Source organism: Schistocerca americana, chromosome 9 (assembly GCF_021461395.2).
Source record: "Schistocerca americana isolate TAMUIC-IGC-003095 chromosome 9, iqSchAmer2.1, whole genome shotgun sequence".
NCBI classification, from domain to species: Eukaryota; Metazoa; Arthropoda; class Insecta; order Orthoptera; family Acrididae; genus Schistocerca; species Schistocerca americana.
Window position 1 is genome coordinate 88395680 of NC_060127.1, and position 19859 is coordinate 88415538.

The 19859-nt window shown below is 41.8% G+C and overlaps 1 protein-coding gene across 2 annotated transcripts in view; it reads right to left on the minus strand.

The window, feature by feature from the left end:
- LOC124550988 overlaps positions 1-1926 on the minus strand; it is a 276903-nt gene extending 274977 nt beyond the window's left edge. For both annotated transcript variants that reach the window (XM_047125816.1, XM_047125815.1), the window contains exon 1: positions 1834-1926. In XM_047125816.1, coding sequence (XP_046981772.1) covers positions 1834-1836 — 3 coding nt within the window. In that variant the 5' untranslated portion in view covers positions 1837-1926. The remainder of the gene's footprint in view (positions 1-1833) is intronic.
- Positions 1927-19859: the final 17933 nt, after the last annotated feature.

Genomic DNA, 19859 nt, shown 5'->3' on the forward strand with positions numbered 1-19859 from the left:
GTCATGTTGACAAGTACCAAAGTGCATTGTATTTTCTGGATAAGAGATGGTACCTATCTCGTTTTTCTCTTCTGTCACATCAGTGAAAATGTGTGTGTTGCAAATATGGTTCAAAGTTTCGATAATACGGAAAACCCAACCAACAAGCAAATAAAAAAATTCGGATAACAAGCTGTCTTGAAACATCAGCTGCAGCATAAGACAGTAACATTAATACCAGAACGTGCAGTTAAGTAAAATAAATGGTAACCCATTCATGATGGTGTAACATCACTCATCTACAGTGATGAGAAAATAAACAAGGAACTGAGTTTTAGTCACGGCAAAGTTTTCCTAAGATGTTAGAACTTCACAGTGGGTCCACTCCTATGCCTTATATATGTGAGTGACCTTCCGCTTAACATTCAACAAGCAAAATTTGTACCCCTCGCAGACGATATTGGTGCAGTTAAGTAAAATAAATGGAAACCCGTTCATGATGGTGGAACATCACTCATCCACAATGATGAGAAAATAAACAAGGAACTGATTTTAGTCACGGCAGAGTTTTCCTAAGATGTTTGAACTTCACAGTGGGTCCACTCCTATGCCTTATACATATGTGAGTGACCTTCCGCTTAACATTCAACAAACAAAATTTGTACCTCTCGCAGACGAAATTGGTGTTAAAATAAATCCAGTTAAAGAGAAAGTAACAATAGAGCTGACAATGATTTTTCATGGAATTCTTAAGTGTTTTACTGAAAATAGACTCGCTCTGAATTTCGCCCAGTCATACCAACAATTGTTGTAGCACATGAGCAGGGGTCAGTAAATGCGTCAGAAATCTCCAAATTCTTGGGTTAACATATTGATGAAAATTTGAACTGGATGAAGCATATTACTGAGCTTCTCAAACAACTGAGTTCGACTGCTTTTGCTGTTCATGTAACTGGTAATCTTTGAAACAAACGAATCAATCTCCTGACATATTTTCCGAATTTCCACTCAATAATGCCGTAAGGAATAATCTGGGGTACCTCATCACTTAGAAACAAAGTATTGATTGGACAGCAGAGAGCTATAAGAATAATGCATGGTGTTCACCCATTGACATAATGCAGGCACCTCTTCATGGAACTAGACATTTCTTAACTGCCCCGTCACAGTACATATATTCGCCAATTAAATTCGTCATAAATAATCTGTCACAATTTTAGAATATTGATGGGAATATCTACAACACTATCGGAAAAATGACCCCCATTACTCATTGTTAAAAGTTGTCAATGATTCAGAAAGGAGTTCAATATGCAGAAACAATTTTTTTTATCATTTGCTCAATAATGGAAAAGCCTGTCAGGTAGTGAAGCAAGTTTTAAATCTGATGAAGTTCTACTTTAAACTGGTAGTCAGTACAAACAAAATTAAAATAAAAAATTAAATTAAAAAATAGTGTAGTCGAATGAGTAGGACTAAAAATAATGTGTTCACTAACGTTAACATTAATGAAGTATACATCTCCTGCAAACTGATTTCGATAAAAGAATCGTTCAAATGATCTATGGAACTTGAAACTAACAGAACATGGCTTACACAAGAGCCCTCATTGTCGTTGGCTCCTAAGATTCCACTTTTGCGAGACACTTAGACAAACTTCCAAAACTACGGTACAGATTACTGCAATATTCATGCATTGTTCAATTAAGTTTTGCGCATACCAAATTTTACATGCAACAGATTTTGCATACACAATAAGCTTGCATATACAGTACATTCTATGCAAAATGGGAGTTTGAGAAGTTATGCCTTGCTAGCGAAAAATATGCAACATTTCTCTACTGTAAAACTAACCATTTCCAAAGTGGATGTATCCGTTCAGGCGTCGCCTCAGAGGAAGACACACAAACGACTCCGTATCGAGCGGTTTTTGGAGCCGTAATCGGCACAGCGTCCGTAATTCCGACACGGCCGCTAGATGTCAGCTTATCTCCCCGTGCTTTATTGAGCGGTTACATGGCAAAATATTGGAAATATCCATATTATTTCGATAAAAAGCATAAAGTTAAAGTGTGCTGAGTGCACGTCGAAACTGTCTCACTCAGATTAGTTTAATGTGAAATATAAACATAATAATTAAACTACAGGATAATATTGCACTAATATGGACCACTTTGTTTATTGCTCCATATGAGTCCATCATTTTTTTTTTAAATTACAGAACTAATAAATCAAATTAATATAGTGCACATAATAAGAACCATGGTGAATCAAACAAAAACTTGTGCGTTTAGATCTTCAATAACTTGCTAGTTATCGGCTTGTAATTAAGCCATTTCGCACGAAAATGCTTCTATGTTACTTTTCTTCTCACATTATGCAGCAGTTTAGTTAACAAAAGAAGACAGTTTCTCACTGTCACATTTAGAACACTTAAGCTCATTCGCGAACCTCGTCGTATGCCTTGTTCACACTAGTGTACAAAGTCGAGCGATTACTGTTTCTAGACAGTCTATCGGCAACAGAGACGTTTCTCGTCCGAAAACAGGTTTCTGCAACAAAATCGCAGGACTTATGACTTGTGTTTGAAAAGGGAGACATGAGGCAATTCTTGTACAATGTCGTGCAACATTTCGTAACATGGATTTGGCAAACGTGGTCCACAGTTGATTCTCTGTGCATCGTGCAAAACGCTTCATCTTTTTTTTTGTTTTTAGTATTCTTAAACAACACTTAATAAAAATGTGGCCGACGAAGGAAATGGTAAAGATCTTCAGGCAGTATCATGTTTGTAGGATGCTAGTAACTGCCAATAGACATTACAAAAATCGCAGCTACACTCTGTTAATCGTAAGAATTAACCTGATGTGAGCAAATACAAACGCAATGGTTGCTCAGATGCCGTAGCAGAGGTATGCTGGTGTTGCTCTGCTCTTGGAGGTAGGTCCTTCTCATGTATTAGTCATCTTATTATTAAGTTATGTTAATTAAAGCTTTAAGATATTTTAATGTATTAACAGTCAACGGTTTTCTTAATCAGGCTTTAGCTATGTAGTTTTAGTCACAGTTTGTATACTGTTGTCCTCTGATTTTCGGCTGTTAATATGCAGTATGAAAATGGCGGAGGTTGTTTCCTGCTCAGTAGCAAAACACGCGAACCGAACCCAGTTAAAAAGTTCCGACAAAAACATTGTTCTTAAGGTTTTTCATACATTTACAGAAAAAATCGGTTTTGAAGTTTTCAGAGGCTGTGTTGGATACAGCAGAATTTCGCCGTACGTAGGACGTGTAGCGTAATCGATAGCGTAATGATTGATGAACTGGCACGTTTTATGAACCGCTGATTCGAACTTCGCCTTGAGCATATTTTTTTTAAATTTTCGTTCAACTGAAAATACCTACATCTCATAATTGTAGAATTCAGTATAATTTTTTAATGAAAAATGCACGACTTCTTGTTTGTAATGACATATACGCAAAATTCCTGAATTCAGTTCAAATATAAATTCTTAATTATCGAAATTTTAGGAAAGATTGTTAACAAAGGTTGCTTAGATTAAGAAAACATAAGAATTTACTATTTTAAGACAAAGATGAAAAATCAAATACTGTTTATTCGGACTATGTCCATTGTTTTACACCACAGATGTAGTCGCACACGAACCAGAGTGGTAAGTGTCGTAGAAACATGAAAAACAATCTCTTTCACAGCATCGAGTACACCATACAAATGCTGCATTTTTACATTTGCCGCTGTACCATCACAATATGAACCCAACAGAACTGATGAGGAGCTAAGTTGAGGGATTTGTCGCGCGGAATAACAAGACTTAAGGAGCCAGACGTACTGGAACTAAAGCACACAGCTTTTTCACATGTCACTACCGAACGCTGGGGGGGATATAGAACGGCTCCTCATAAAAGAACAGGAGAAAATGCGGTGTCTTGAGTGGCTTCGTGGATTCTGTTGCTCAAGGACTCGTTATCAACGAAGCAGATGACAGTTCCAGAACTGAAATATATTTCTCGGATTCGGATAAGGAAGGAGCTAAGAGATTACCAGATGGCTGACTGTAATTAATACCGTCAGTAGCTTCAGTATTTAACAATACGGTGAAATCTCTACACTATACTTTTCTATCACACTTAGCTCGCTCCGAAAAATTACTCGATTTTTAAGTTAGGAATTTTCATCACGCGTGTTTGTAATTAGAATACTATGTTCGGTGAGAACGAGAGGCATTTTTTCGATTTCCGTCTGGTCACCTAAGAAGCGTGCGGTAGTGCTGGAGTTTTGCCGAATATTATTTTATTCTCTTTAAAAATTAAGTGACATTCGAAGCTATATTGTTTCTCTGCAACTGGTCACATCATTACATCATTGCCGGTTAGTTGGACCGGCTGGCTAGCCTGTGCTGTCCAAGTCAAATGCGCCGGTAAAGCTTTTGTCGTGCATTATCGCTCAGCCTATGTGCGTGTAACAGTGCATAAAACGTCTACTTATGATCGTATTTTACTGTACTGGACCCTAGTGTCCGCTCCACGTGAAACGATATACAATGAGATTCAAGCAAACGCGGAAGAATACATGTTGTAATTTTTACATCAGGTGTATTCTTATGATGAACGGAGTATAGAAGAAGTTGATTATCGCAGAGCTCTTTCGATTTCTTTCCCCATTCATTATAGTCACTGCACAAGGCACCATCTCAACAAGGTCAGTCATATTTAGCAAACATCGAGTAACAAGGCATTCAAGTGTGTACACGCGATAGTCTCTTGCCGATCTACACTCCTGGAAACTGAAATAAGAACACCGTGAATTCATTGTCCCAGGAAGGGGAAACTTTATTGACACATTCCTGGGGTCAGATACATCACATGATCACACTGACAGAACCACAGGCACATAGACACAGGCAACAGAGCATGCACAATGTCGGCACTAGTACAGTGTATATCCACCTTTCGCAGCAATGCAGGCTGCTATTCTCCCATGGAGACGATCTTAGAGATGCTGGATGTAGTCCTGTGGAACGGCTTGAAATGCCATTTCCACCTGGCGCCTCAGTTGGACCAGCGTTCGTGCTGGACGTGCAGACCGCGTGAGACGACGCTTCATCCAGTCCCAAACATGCTCAATGGGGGACAGATCCGGAGATCTTGCTGGCCAGGGTAGTTGACTTACACCTTCTAGAGCACGTTGGATGGCACGGGATACATGCGGACGTGCATTGTCCTGTTGGAACAGCAAGTTCCCTTGCCGGTCCAGGAATGGTAGAACGATGGGTTCGATGACGGTTTGGATGTACCGTGCACTATTCAGTGTCCCCTCGACGATCACCAGTGGTGTACGGCCAGTGTAGGAGATCGCTCCCCACACCATGATGCCGGGTGTTGGCCCTGTGTGCCTCGGTCGTATGCAGTCCTGACTGTGGCGCTCACCTGCACGGCGCCAAACACGCATACGACCATCATTGGCACCAAGGCAGAAGCGACTCTCATCGCTGAAGACGACACGTCTCCATTCGTCCCTCCATTCACGCCTGTCGCGACACCACTGGAGGCGGGCTGCACGATGTTGGGGCGTGAGCGGAAGACGGCCTAACGGTGTGCGGGACCGTAGCCCAGCTTCATGGAGACGGTTGCGAATGGTCCTCGCCGATGCCCCAGGAGCAACAGTGTCTCTAATTTGCTGGGAAGTGGCGGTGCGGTCCCCTACGGCACTGCGTAGGATCCTACGGTCTTGGCGTGCATCCGTGCGTCGCTGCGGTCCGGTCCCAGGTCGACGGGCACGTGCACCTTCCGCCGACCACTGGCGACAACATCGATGTACTGTGGAGACCTCACGCCCCACGTGTTGAGCAATTCGGCGGTACGTCCACCCGGCCTCCCGCATGCCCACTATACGCCCTCGCTCAAAGTCCGTCAACTGCACATACGGTTCACGTCCACGCTGTCGCGGCATGCTACCAGTGTTAAAGACTGCGATGGAGCTCCGTATGCCACGGCAAACTGGCTGACACTGACGGCGGCGGTGCACAAATGCTGCGCAGCTAGCGCCATTCGACGGCCAACACCGCGGTTCCTGGTGTGTCCGCTGTGCCGTGCGTGTGATCATTGCTTGTACAGCCCTCTCGCAGTGTCCGGAGCAAGTATGGTGGGCCTGACACACCGGTGTCAACGTGTTCTTTTTTCCATTTCCAGGAGTGTATATGCATTGTCTAGTTACACGTCTATTGGCAGTGTCTCTACAATGTCTATAGACAATCGCTGTACTTAGCTGTACAGCAGTGCTGGAGCGATGCTCTTACATTTTTGATAGTTAGGAATGGTATAACGCTTGTACAGAAATCCACTACGAGTAGCTCGAGTCAGACAAGCCAAGACTTTCATATCGTAGCTCATCACGATCTTTTTTTTTTTTTTTTTATTAACATTTTCAGTGGCGAACGATTCTTAAATGTACACTATTGGCAATTAAAATTGCTACACCAAGAAGAAATGCAGATGATAAACAGGTATTCATTGGACAAATATATTATACTAGAACTGACAAGTGATTACATTTTCACGCAATTTGGGTGCATAGATCCTGAGAAAACAGCACCCAGAACAACCACCTCTGGCAGTAATAACGGCCTTGACATGCCTGGGCATTGAGTCAAACAGAGCTTGGATGGCGTGTACAGGTACAGCTGCCCATGCAGCTTCAACATGATACCACAGTTCATCAAGAGTAGTGACTGGCATATTGTGACGAGCCAGTTGCTTGGCCACCATTAACCAGACGTTTTCAATTTGTGAGAGATCTGGAGAATGTGCTGATCAGGGCAGCGGTCGAACATTTTCTGTATACAGAAATGCCCGTCAGCACCTGCAACATGTGGTCGTGCATTATCCTGCTGAAATGTAGGGTTTCGCAGAGATCGAATGAAGGGTAGAGCCACGGGTCGTAACACATCTGAAATGTAACGTCCATTGTTCGAAGTGTCGTCAATGCGAACAAGAGGTTACCGACACGTGTAACCAATGGCACCCCATACCATGACGCCGGGTGATACGCCAGTATGGCGATGACGAATACACGATTCCAATGTGCGTTCACTGCGATGTCGCCTAACACGGATGTGACCATCATGATGCTGTAAATAGAACCTGGAGTCATCTGAAAAAATTACGTTTTGCCATTCGTGCACCCAGGTTCGTCGTTAAGTACACCATCGCAGGCGCTCCTGTCTGTGATGCAGCGTCAAGGGTAACCACAGCCATGGTCTCCGAGCTGATAGTCCATGCTGCTGCAAAGGTCGTCGATCTGTTCGTGCAGATGGTTGTTGTCTTGCAAACGTCCCCATTTGTTGACTCAGGGATCGAGACGTGGCTGCACGATCCGTTACAGCCATGCGGATAAGATGCCTGTCATCTCGACTGTTAGTGATACGAGGCCGTTGGGATCCAGCACGGCGTTCTGTATTATCCTCCTGAACCCACCGATTCCATATTCTGCTAACAGTCATTGGATCTCGACCAACGCGAGCTGCAGTGTCGCGATACGATAAACCGCAATCGCGATAGGCTACAATCCGACCTTTATCAAAGGCGGAAACGTGATGATACGAATTTCTCCTCTTTACTCTAAGCATCACAACAACGTTTCACCTGGCAACGCCGGTCAATTGCTGTTTGTGTATGAGCAATCGGTTGGAAACTTTCGTCATGTCAGCACGCTGTAGGTGTCGCCACCGGCGCCTACCTTGTGTCAACGCTCTGAAAAGCTTATCATTTGTATATCACAGCATCTTCTTCCTATCGGTTAAATTTCAAGACTGTAGCGCGTCATCTTCGTGGTGTGGCAATTTTAATGGCCAGCAGTGTACTTAAACGCGGCTGCACACGCCTGCATGCGTGAGAATTTGTGGGAATTAATTTGCTCAAGCATCAGGATTGTACAAAAAGCTTGATGCTTGATCGAATTTCGATTATGCATGCTTGTGCAATCGTGCACCAACTATAAGGAGGCTTTTGAAAGCATTAATCAGAATTAAGTCAGTCTGCACAGTTTGAGTGTGTTGTGCTTTCTTTAATACAAGCAAAAGGGCCGCCACAGCCAACACATCGCCGTCTGAGATCGACGTTTTCCAGCTTAAATGCACTGCTGCTTGTACAAGCATTCTTGAGCCGTATTGTGGCGAGCGGATTTGTGCATGCTTGCGCAAGCGTTCTTGTCAAGCATGCAGTTCCGTGTGTAGCTGCCTTAACATGTGTAACATTTATCACAAGTCGATTTTTCGTCTGAAAGATATATGCAGATACGAAGGTGGCGAGACTGTTTTCGTTGTCACGTGCCAAGCTAAAACAAAGAAATGAACAAATAAATTGTTCCAAAAAAAATGGAAGAAATAATTAAGCACTATACTGGCGACAAATTTAGTAGCAGAAACGAAATACGACAGTTATGGTAATTGACCTGAAAATAATTTCCTCCGGTATGGGGGATTAAACAATGTTTTTTCTCTTCGCAATTGTAAACTTTTGGGGAACAATATTTAAAAAGTATGGAAAATTGAAGGTTCTTACTTATTACTCATTGATCGGTTAAGTATTTCCAGCACAGGAGAGTGTCGAAGAGGACATTGTATGAGGTTTTTTTTTTTTTTTTTCAGAAGAATTGTTTTGGTTTCCATATTCACATGCCTAGATGCTCGTAAGAGTCCAGTTTTAACTGTAGTGTTTAATACATGCGTACAGGAACGCACACAGCACAGGTAGAGTATCCCGTATGAAATCATGATAATGTGCTCCATTGAGCGTAGGTGGAAGAACATGGGGTCCAATCAAGACATCACTAAAAATGCCTGCCCAAACGTTCACAGAAAATCTGTGTTGATGACGTGATTGCACAATTGCGCGCGGATTCTCGTCAGCCCACACGTGTTGACTGAAAATTTACAATTTGAATCGAGGAAGTACAGTACATACTGACGAAACTGAGCTCTAACATGGAAATTAAGCGTTTCCGGACCCATGTCCACATAACATCTTTTCTTTGTGTGTGAGGAATGTTTCCTGAAAGTTTGCCCGTACCTTTTTGTAACACCATGTAGAAGAGGAACAGGCACAGGCAGACAAGAGTCAATGCTCCAGCACCCACGCCCCCGGTTAATCCCCTCCGCTGTCACACCGTACGCGTCGCCCTACGCAAGGCTTTAGTGGCAAGTCCATAGTTTCAGTTTAACTTAATTATTTACTTGTACACAGTTGAACGTGTTTACGACGTGTAGTGTGTAAAGTGTTGTGCGTCATGTCGCCCGGAAAAAAGGGAATGTCTTTTCGTGAATAGCTGACCATCCTGGAACATTTATATACGACGGAATTGTTTTATATTGTCGAGTTTGCGAAAAAAACGTTTCGTGCAAAAAATGTTTCAAACAGACCAGTACGTCAAGGAATGCAGAAGAGAGGACCACGACTGCAAGTTCTGGCAACTGCAAGTTCTGGCAACTGCAAGTTCTGGCAACTGCAAGTTCTGGCAACTGCAAGTTCTGGCAACTGCAAGTTCTGGCAACTGCAAGTTCTGGCAACTGCAAGTTCTGGCAACTGCAAGTTGCGGTAGCAAGGATTTGTCCAAAGGTAACCAAAAAATGAAACAAGTTTACTGTTACCAGTCACCATTCTATTTATTTCCATGATGCGTTTCAAAGTTTTAAACCTCCATCATCGGGTGGATTTACATTAGTTAATATGACATTTGTGTGTGTGGTGTTACGATTTTTTATAGGACCTTGTGGCACTGCCTCCAATGGTCACAGGTTCCTTTCACTGTCGTAACCCAGCAGATGTACAGGGTGATTCAAAAAGAATACCACAACTTTAAAAATGTGAAATGTGTATTTAATGAAAGAAACATAATATAACCTTCTGTTATACATCATTACAAAGAGTATTTAAAAAGGTTTTTTTTCACTCAAAAACAAGTTCAGAGATGTGCAATATGGCCCCCTCCAGACACACGAGCAATATCAACCCGATACTGCAACTCGTTCCACACTCTCTGTAGTATATCAGGCGTAACAGTTTGGATAGCTGCTGTAATTTCTCGTTTCAAATCATCAATGGTGGCTGGGAGAGGTGGCCGAAACACCATATCCTTAACATACCCCCATAAGAAAAAATCGCAGGGGGCAAGATCAGGGCTTCTTGGAGGCCAGTGATGAAGTGCTCTGTCACGGGCTGCCTGGCGGCTGATCCATCGCCTCGGGTAGTTGACGTTCAGGTAGTTCAGACGATAAGGTTTCATAACTAACCTTTTTCGTAGGACTCTCCATACAGTTGATTGTGGAATTTGCAGCTCTCTGCTAGCTCTGCGAGTCGATTTTCCTGGGCTGCGAACAAATGCTTGCTCGATGTGTGCTACATTTTCATCACTCGTTATCGGCCGTCCAGAACTTTTCCCTTTGCACAAACACCCATTCTCTGTAAACTGTTAATACCAACATTTAATACACCACCTATCAGGAGGTTTAACACCATACTTCGTTCGAAATGCACGCTGAACAACTGTCGTCAATTCACTTCTGCCGTACTCAGTAACACAAAAAGCTTTCTGTTGAGCGGTCGCCATCTTAGCATCAACTGACGCTGACGCTGACGCCTAGTCAACAGCGCCTCAAGCGAACAAATGTACAACTAAATGAAACTTTATAGCTCCCTTAATTCGCCGACAGATAGTGCTTAGCTCTGCCTTTTGTTGTTGCAGAGTTTTAAATTCCTAAAGTTGTGGTATTCTTTTTGAATCACCCTGTATACTGTCACATTTGTAAAATGTTCGCATTTAAAGTAACCAAAAAAAGTTGGTTTAACATGGATCTACATGAAGCATTCATTGCAAGCAATATACCTCTTCACAAACTTACAAACCCTGTCCTCAAAGGCTTCCTACGCAAATATTTCTTAAATCAAAATATACTAGACGAATCAGCATTGCGTGAAAATTACATACCGACAATTTACGTAAATGTTCTGGAAGAAATACGCAATCAACTCAAGAACAGAATTATCTGAATTTCAGTTGAAGAAACTATACACACTTTTGGCCGTTGCATTGAAAATTTAATTGTTGATGCTTTAAAAGAAGAGCCTCCTCCTTCCTATTTAGCGGCCTGCAAAGAACTTGAAAAAGTAAATCATTCTACGATTGCCAGATTTGTGAATGAGAGTATTAGAAAAATATTTTCAGAATCTTCTGCAGATAAAAAGGTGTCTGTGTTTATTTCAGATGTTGCTCCATAAATGATCAAAGCAGGCAAAGACCTCCGAGTATTTTATCCCAATTTGATTCATGTGGCGTGCTTTGCTCATGGAATACATCGCCTTGCTGATGTACGTTCCACGTTTGCGAATGTAAATTAAACGATTTCTTCGAAGAAAGTGTTTCTAAAGGCTCCTGCTCGCATCAAGAGCTACAAAGAAAAACTGCCACATATGCCTTTACCTCCCAAACTTGTGGTAACTCTGTGGGGTAGGTGGGTCGGAGTTGTGTTGTTTTACAATGAACATTTCGAGGCTAATAGAGGGGTAGCAAAAGACTTCAATAGTGCAGAGGCTTTGGCAGTTTGCCAGTGCAAGGACACTTTTAATGATTCTGGTATTAAAAAAGACATTGCTGTGATTAACACTCATTTTTTTCATATACCTGCAAGTATTAAAAGGCTTGAAATTCGAAGTTTTGCGTTGAATGAATCTATTCAGTTAATGAATAAAATTATTTTAGTGAATTACTCATTTCCGGAGGTATTCCCAAGAAAACTTAAAGAAAAGTTTGAAAACATTTTAAACAATAACGCAGGCTTTGAACCCTTGTTCCAAATTGATAGTTTTATTAATGGGACGGATGAACTTTTACCAGAAACAATAAGTGCCACCGCAGCACCCAAATTCAAATGCTGCCCAGTTACCTCAGTTGATGTAGAACGGTCCATTTCTGCTCATAAAACGTTTTGAGTGATCGAAGACACCATCTTACTACCGAATATTTGGAACAGTAGGTACAAAGGAATGGCTCTACAAGTATGTTAATTGCACTTTATAAACCTCGTAATATACTAATTTGTCACAGAATAAAAGATTAGGTTAAATTAAAGATACACAGAACTGATCAGATCAATGTTCTCTGGTTCTCTCCATTACTGTCGACAGATTCAGTCTTACCCAAGTTCGGCAAATCATCTTCCTCTCCATAAGTTTTGGCTGGCGCTATGTAAATAATACACTGATTGGTCTAAGGTGGGTGTGTGTGTGTGTGTGTGTGTGTGTGTGTGTGTGTGTGTGTGTGTGTGTGTGTGTGTGTGTCTGAGCAAAAAAGAATTACCTCACATGGGGATGCTGTAAGTTTTTTGTTGACTATTTTCAAGCTGCGCGCTAGCATATTCAAAGAATACACAATGACGAAATTTTTATTCTGGCCAAAACTTCGCTCTGAAATCAGAAGTAACTCTCAGACTGATGTCTACTTTTCAAGTAATGGAACAAGAGAGGTCACTTCGTTTTGCAGTTGGGCGGGAACACTTTTGCAGACGTAATTCATATGTTGCTCACCCATTTTCCTGTCTTTCCCGGCGCTTCTGCTTAACCACAGACACTGGACCATCACTTAACAAAGATTAGACTGAAACAATCCAACATTTACTACGGAGGCCACTAAGAACAATGAGGTTGCATTGTCGCCTACTTTCGCACAAAATTAGTCCTGGTCGAATGGCAAAGGCTGTTTTTACAGAATCACCACATTTTTGAGCTGCAGTAACTCGGGGCAGGGGTCATCTTGCCACATCTGCTTAGAACAAGTCTTAATCTCCGGGATGGGCACAAGACTGCACTGAGAAAACGGAAACTGATGAGATGTTTCTGTTGTGAAGTCTTCGTTTCATAGTTTGTATTCCAGTACTGACAACCCCCTGCAGCGTGTGACTCGTACCAGACAGCTGCTATGATATACATTTCAAACGGAAGTAATGAATTCGTGAATGCACATTACAAAGATGGTCGTCATCAGATGCGGTACGTATTTCTGGCATGGAATATGAAATTTAATTAAGCCTTGTATAATAAAACGCAGTGATCGTATATCACATTGCAAAATGATATTAAATGTAAGCAAGTGTATTGTTATTAAACAATTAATTATGTGCTCATGCAGACAAAACAATTACATTTTATCAGGAAGTTACAGTGTCTGAAGTTTGGGGGTCGCTCTAAGGTGGCAGCACAGCACAGTCGAGACGATGTCGTGCAAAATTGACTATCAGTACTTGTGGACAACAGTGGCTACTATATATAGTCTACCAACTTACGCAGATTACCCAGTGCCGGATTAGTCACTATAGTTCAATTCTTTTATCTTGGCGGCTCGCGCATGCCCGCCCAGACGCGGGAGAGTGCTGCGTTGCCAGTTGCACAGGACGCACGCGCCAATAGAAGCAGCGCCATAGTATAGCTATTTTGCAAGCTTACGTTAGGGAGGGAGCGCGCAGTTCATGAAGTAAAGCCACCACGGTCGCATTAACCCTTTCGCTGTTACAAAGACGTGCTCCCTGCATTCCGCGCTCATTAACCCTTTCGCTGTTACAAAGACGTGCTCCCTGCATTCCGCGCTGTGCGCGATTTTGTCACTGCACTGCTCGCCTGTGCAGAGACATGGTGTTCCCACTGCTTTGACACACTTATCATTCGATTCCACAAAAACTATTTGGCCCAAAAATTAGATTTTTACATGTCTTCTTGATGATACCTTCCCCCCCATAAATGACTTAATTTTGTTTCGATGTTCAACGCAGTTATTATGCAGCATTAAATGTAGTAAACCATTGCACGAAATTTTGAAGAGTTTGCAGAGGTAGAAGTCCATAGCGTATATTTCCGTATGGTCTATTTTAGTTGCCACAATGTTGAGAATGAAATGTGGACAAGATACCTAAATTTCATATAAAATTTACTGTATAACAATATCTCATTTAAGTACCACATAGGTGTCGTACGTAATATTGAGAAATATTCCGTCTTTCGCGACTGTAACAAAAGTTTTATTTACACTGAGCACGTTTGGCTTTATTTTAAAGCACTTCAATGAATCAAAGGAAGTAGACAAAATACATTAAACAAAACTGTGGACTTACAAAAACATTAGGACTTGAATATGCCGTCTATCAGTGAAGTGCTCTGAGCTATGTCAAATATAATTTTTGTGTGTGGCACACACAAACATCATTTATTCGCTAAAACACTGATCTGCCAACACAAATGTTGAATATTGTGTTATCGCAGCACAAAACTACGAAAGGTGACTTGGCAATGGAGGAGACAAAATACTGTCCACTGAAGTTGCTTCAAAAGAGAGAAACGCGTCTGGTCTAAATAATTCGCTTATTAAAGTTGCAGAAGATGAATATATTTCAGTATCATAGGTGAAACTGCGACTGTGGTACAAAAACAAGAAAGAGAACATGAGTACCATTGTGTATGTGCCATACCTTTCATTGATTGAAGTGCTTTAAAATAAAGCTAAACGCGTCCGCTGTAAATAAAACTTTTATTACAGTCGTGAAAGAAGGAATATTTCTCAATATTACATACGACACCTATGTGGTACTTAAATTAAATGAGATATTGTTATACAGTAAATTTTATATGAAATTTAGGTAGCTTGTCCACATTTCATTCTCAACATTGTGGCAACTAAAATCGACCATACGGAAAGTATACGCTGTGGACTTCTACCTCTGCAAACTCTTCAAAATTTCATGCAGTGGTTTACTACATTTAATGCTGCATAATAACTACGTTGAACATCGAAACAAAATTAAGTCATTTATGGGGGGAAGGTATCAGTCAAGAAAACGTGTAAAAATCAAATTTTTGGGCCAAATAGTTTTTGTGAAATCGAATGATAAGTGTGTCAAAGCAGTGGGAACACCATGTGTCTGCACAGGCGTGCAGTGCAGTGATGACAAAATTGCGCACAGCGCGGAATGCGGGGAGCACGTGTCTGCAGCAGCGAAAGGGTTAATGAAGAGACAAAGCACTAGAAATTTCAAAAAATTGCATTCAAATGAATATAATTCATGAAGTAAGGCACTTCGATATTGTTTTTAAATAATTAAAATATTAAGTTCCGCACAAGGTTTGAACTCATGACCTTTCACGTAGAAGTCTAACACCTTAACCATTACGCTAACGCAGATCGTCTGCCTACAGATTACAATGAGGAGTCTAACACGTTATGCAAAATACTGACAAACACTTTTGGTATGACTATGAATTACTCACGCTTCGTCGAAGTACAATAGGAAATAAACAATTACCGCTCTTCTTTAGTGCAAAAAAGCGGTTCGTGAGATTGATACAAACACCTTTCCTTCTTATCGCCTGAATTACGAGTCTTATTGCTTGTTTGGTTTAATTAATTAATAGAATATGAAGCAATTGGTATAAAGAACGGTTTTTCCAAACTTTCTATAAAAGAAAGTCTGCTATCAAGACATTGCTTTTGTTCTATTACTTTATTTATGACTGAACGTTTCTAATACTGAAGTCACTCGTCCATGCTATGCACTGCAGTCGAGATCTGGCAACGTCGTTCTCTGTTCATTGGCTGACTGTGTTTTGTGACGTCAGATGCGCAGAACGAACCTAAACTCGGCCGCCAATGTAAATGACGCGCACTTTAGCAGAAGTTAGCAAATGCTACGGGCCCCGTGCTCTGGAAGGACCCGGGCCTGGGCGCGAATACTTGTCAAGTTAGAGGATTTTTCTTTTTCTGACCCTCATTTCAAGTATAGCATTTATTTGTTGCAAGTAGACTAGTGAAAAAGGTGAATTATCTCACCATTTGGTTAAGTTCGTAATATTCTGCCAACTCATTAATAATGTTTCTGGCGTCACAATGAATAACTGGGTAATCTGTGTGTCGAAGCTAACCTCGATGGCCAGCAACAGTTTCTTGGTGACATTTAGTGCACGCAACAAATCTCTTGCATGCAACCAATGCCACACAGCACAACTATTAGAAATTTAAAAGCGTGGGAATATTGACGTTGGCAACAGCGACTCAAAAGGGCAGTCGACACAAGTCCCGAGAGCTATAGACATGTAACAGTCGGTGCTTGGATGCTAATCGTCAACTTATTTTACTAAGTAGAAGATAAGTGAGTGGGTGGCCATTTTTATGTAGAGATTCCAAAGTTGCTGACTGAAAAGAGGGGGAACCACAGAAGCATAAGGTAAGGTCCTTGTTTGTTCATATACTCTCCGAACTTTAAACAATAAAAACAGTATGTTGGTTGCGGCTTCGGTCAAGAATACCATCATAACGACCGGGAGAGCGATGTGTGACCCACGCCCCTCCTATCCGCATCCTCCGCTGAGGATGACGCGGCGGTCGGATGGTCCCGGTAGGCCACTCTTGGCCTGACGACGGAGTAGTACTCAGTATGTAACTATGTAGTTATCAGCTACATGTGTCACATCGTAAAACACTAGCTTTTATTTACTGATTTCGAATACAGAATGAGATTTTCACTCTGCAGCGGAGTGTGCGCTGATATGAAACTTCCTGGCACATTAAAACTGTGTGCCGGACCGAGAATCGAACTCGGAACCTTTGCCTTTCGCGGGCAAGTGCTCCACGAACAGCTACCCAAGCACGACTCGCGCCCTGTCCTCACAGCTTTACTTCTGCCAGTACCTCGTCTCCTACCTTCCAAACTTTACAGAAACACTCCGCAATTTCCTTTCTTTCATGAGTGCTAGTTCTGCAAGGTTCGCAGGAGAGCGTCTGTAAAGTTTGGAAGGTGTGGAGACGAGGTAATGGCAGAAGTAAAGCTGTGAGGACGGGGCGTGAGTCGTGCTTGGGTAGCTCAGATGATAGAGCACTTGCCTGTGAAAGGCAAAGGTCCCGAGGTAGAGTCTCAGCCCTGCACACAGCTTTAATCTGCCAGGAAGTTTCAAGTTTCACAGTAAATATTTATTTAGCGCTCAGAATTTGTTCACCCTTAGTACTGGTATATACTTTGGAGTTTCTAATACCACACTGGAACGTCATCGACTTGAAGTCATATATTAAAGAGGAAAACCAGACACTGGTGAAATAACCTTGCAATCGATTTTGCGGCAAAATTTGAGCAATAATTTTGATACTGCGCAGCTTTGACCATCTGTTTTAAGCATAAGCACGTTGCAGTACCCCATCACACATTACCTTAGTGGTAAAGCGTGAAGTACGAACAGAGCTAATTGGTAAAGCTATTACCACAGCGTTGAAGAATGGTGTAGCTCTTAAATATGTACTTCACATTAATATTGTCAGCTTTACAATTCAAAAGACGTGTTCCCTTGACGGTACCTGTAAATTTATTCAAAGGGTCGTTATCGGGAGTGACGTCCACCCAGCTACTCAAGACATTGGAAGCGAAAATGGTTCAGCTGTGCTGCATATAAGCCGGTGCACTTCGAATGATACGCTCAGTGGTTTCCACTGTGAATTTACGCATATAATAAAATTGTCCCCCCCATGAACCATGGACCTTGCCGTTGGTGGGGAGGCTTGCGTGCCTCAGCGACACAGATGGCCGCACTGTAGGTGCAACCACAACGGAGGGGTATCTGTTGAGAGGCCAGACAAACATGTGGTTCCTGAAGACGGGCAGCAGCCTTTTCAGTAGTTGCAGGGGCAACAGTCTGGATGATTGACTGATCTGGCATTATAACATAAACCAAAACGGCCTTGCTGTGCTGGTACTGCGAACGGCTGAAAGCAAGGGGAAACTACAGCCGTAGTTTTCCCGAGGACATGCAGCTTTACTGTATGATTAAATGGTAATGGCGTCCTCTTGGGTAAAATATTCCGGAGGTAAAATAGTCCCCCATTCGGATCTCCGGGCAGGGACTACTCAAGAGGACGTTGTTATCAGGAGAAAGAAAACTGGCGTTCTACGGATCGGAGCGTGGAATGTCAGATCCCTTAATCGAGCAGGTAGGTTAGAAAATTTAAAAAGGGAAATGGATAGGTTGAAGTTAGATATAGTGGGAATTAGTGAAGTTCGGTGGCAGGAGGAACAAGACTTTTGGTCTGGTGATTACAGGCTTATAAATACAAAATCAAATAGGCGTAATGCAGGAGTAGGTTTAATAATGAATAAAAAAATAGGAGTGCGGGTTAGCTACTACAAACAGCATAGTGAACGCATTATTGTGGCCAAGATAGACACAAAGCCCATGCCTACTACAGTAGTACAAGTTTATATGCCAACTATCTCTGCAGATGAAGAAATAGATGAAATGTATGACGAGATAAAAGAAATTATTCAGGTAGTTAAGGGAGACGAAAATTTAATAGTCATGGGTGACTGGAATTCGTCAGTAGGAAAAGGGAGAGAAGGAAACATAGTAGGTGAATATGGATTGGGGGGAAGGAATGAAAGAGGAAGCCGCCTTGTAGAATTTTGCACAGAGCGTAACTTAATCATAGCTAACACTTGGTTCAAGAATCATGAAAGAAGGTTGTATACCTGGAAGAATCCTGGAGATACTAAAAGGTATCAGATAGATTATATAATGGTAAGACAGAGATTTAGGAACCAGGTATTAAATTGTAACACATTTCCAGGGGCAGATGTGGATTCTGACCACAATCTATTGGTTATGAACTACAGATTGAAACTGAAGAAACTGCAAAAAGGTGGGAATTTAAGGAGACGGGACTTGGATAAACTGAAAGAACCAGAGGTTGTAGAGTGTTTCAGGGAGAGCATAAGGGAACAATTGACAGGAATGGGGGGAAAGAAATACAGTTGAAGAAGAGTGGGTAGCTCTGAGGGATGAAGTAGTGAAGGCAGCAGACGATCAAGTAGGTAAAAAGACGAGGGCTAATAGAAATCCTTGGGTAACAGAAGAAATATTGAATGTAATTGATGAAAGGAGAAAATATAAAAATGCAGTAAATGAAGCAGGCAAAAAGGAATACAAACGTCTCAAAAATGAGGTCGACAGGAAGTGCAAAATGGCTAACAGGGATGGCTAGAGGACAAATGTAAGGATGCAGAGGCTTGTCTCACTAGGGGGTAAGATCGATACTGCCTACAGGAAAATTAAAGAGACCTTTGGAGCGAAGAGAACCGCTTGTATGAATATTAAGACCTCAGATGGCAACCCAGTTCTAAGCAAATAAGGGAAGGCAGAAAGGTGGAAGGAGTATATAGAGGGTCTATACAAGGGCGATGTACTTGAGGACAATATTATGGAAATGGAAGAGGATGTAGATGAAGACGAAATGGGAGATAAGATACTGCGTGAAGAGTGTGACAGAGCATTGAAAGACCTGAGTCGATACAAGGCCCCGGGACTAGACAACATTCCATTAGAACTACTGATGGCCTTGGGAGAGCCAGTCATGACAAAACTCTACCATCTGGTGAGCAAGATGTGTCAGACAGGCGAAATACCTCAGACTTCAAAAAGAATGTAATAATTCCAATTCCAAAGAAAGCAGGTGTTGACAGATGTGAAAATTACCGAACTATCAGTTTAATAAGTCACAGCTGCAAAATACTAGCATTAATTTCTTACAGATGAATGGAAAAACCGGTAGAAGCCTACCTTGGGGAAGATCAGTTTGGATTCCGTAGAAATGTTGGAACAATTGAGGCAATACTAACCTTACTACTTATCTTAGAAGAAAGATTAAGTAAAGGCAAACTTACGTTTCTAGCATTTGCAGACTTAGAGAAAGCTTTTGACAATGTTAACTGGAATACTCTCTTTCAAATTCTGAAGGTGGCAGGGGTAAAATACAGGGAGCGAAAGGCTATTTACAATTTGTACAGAAACCA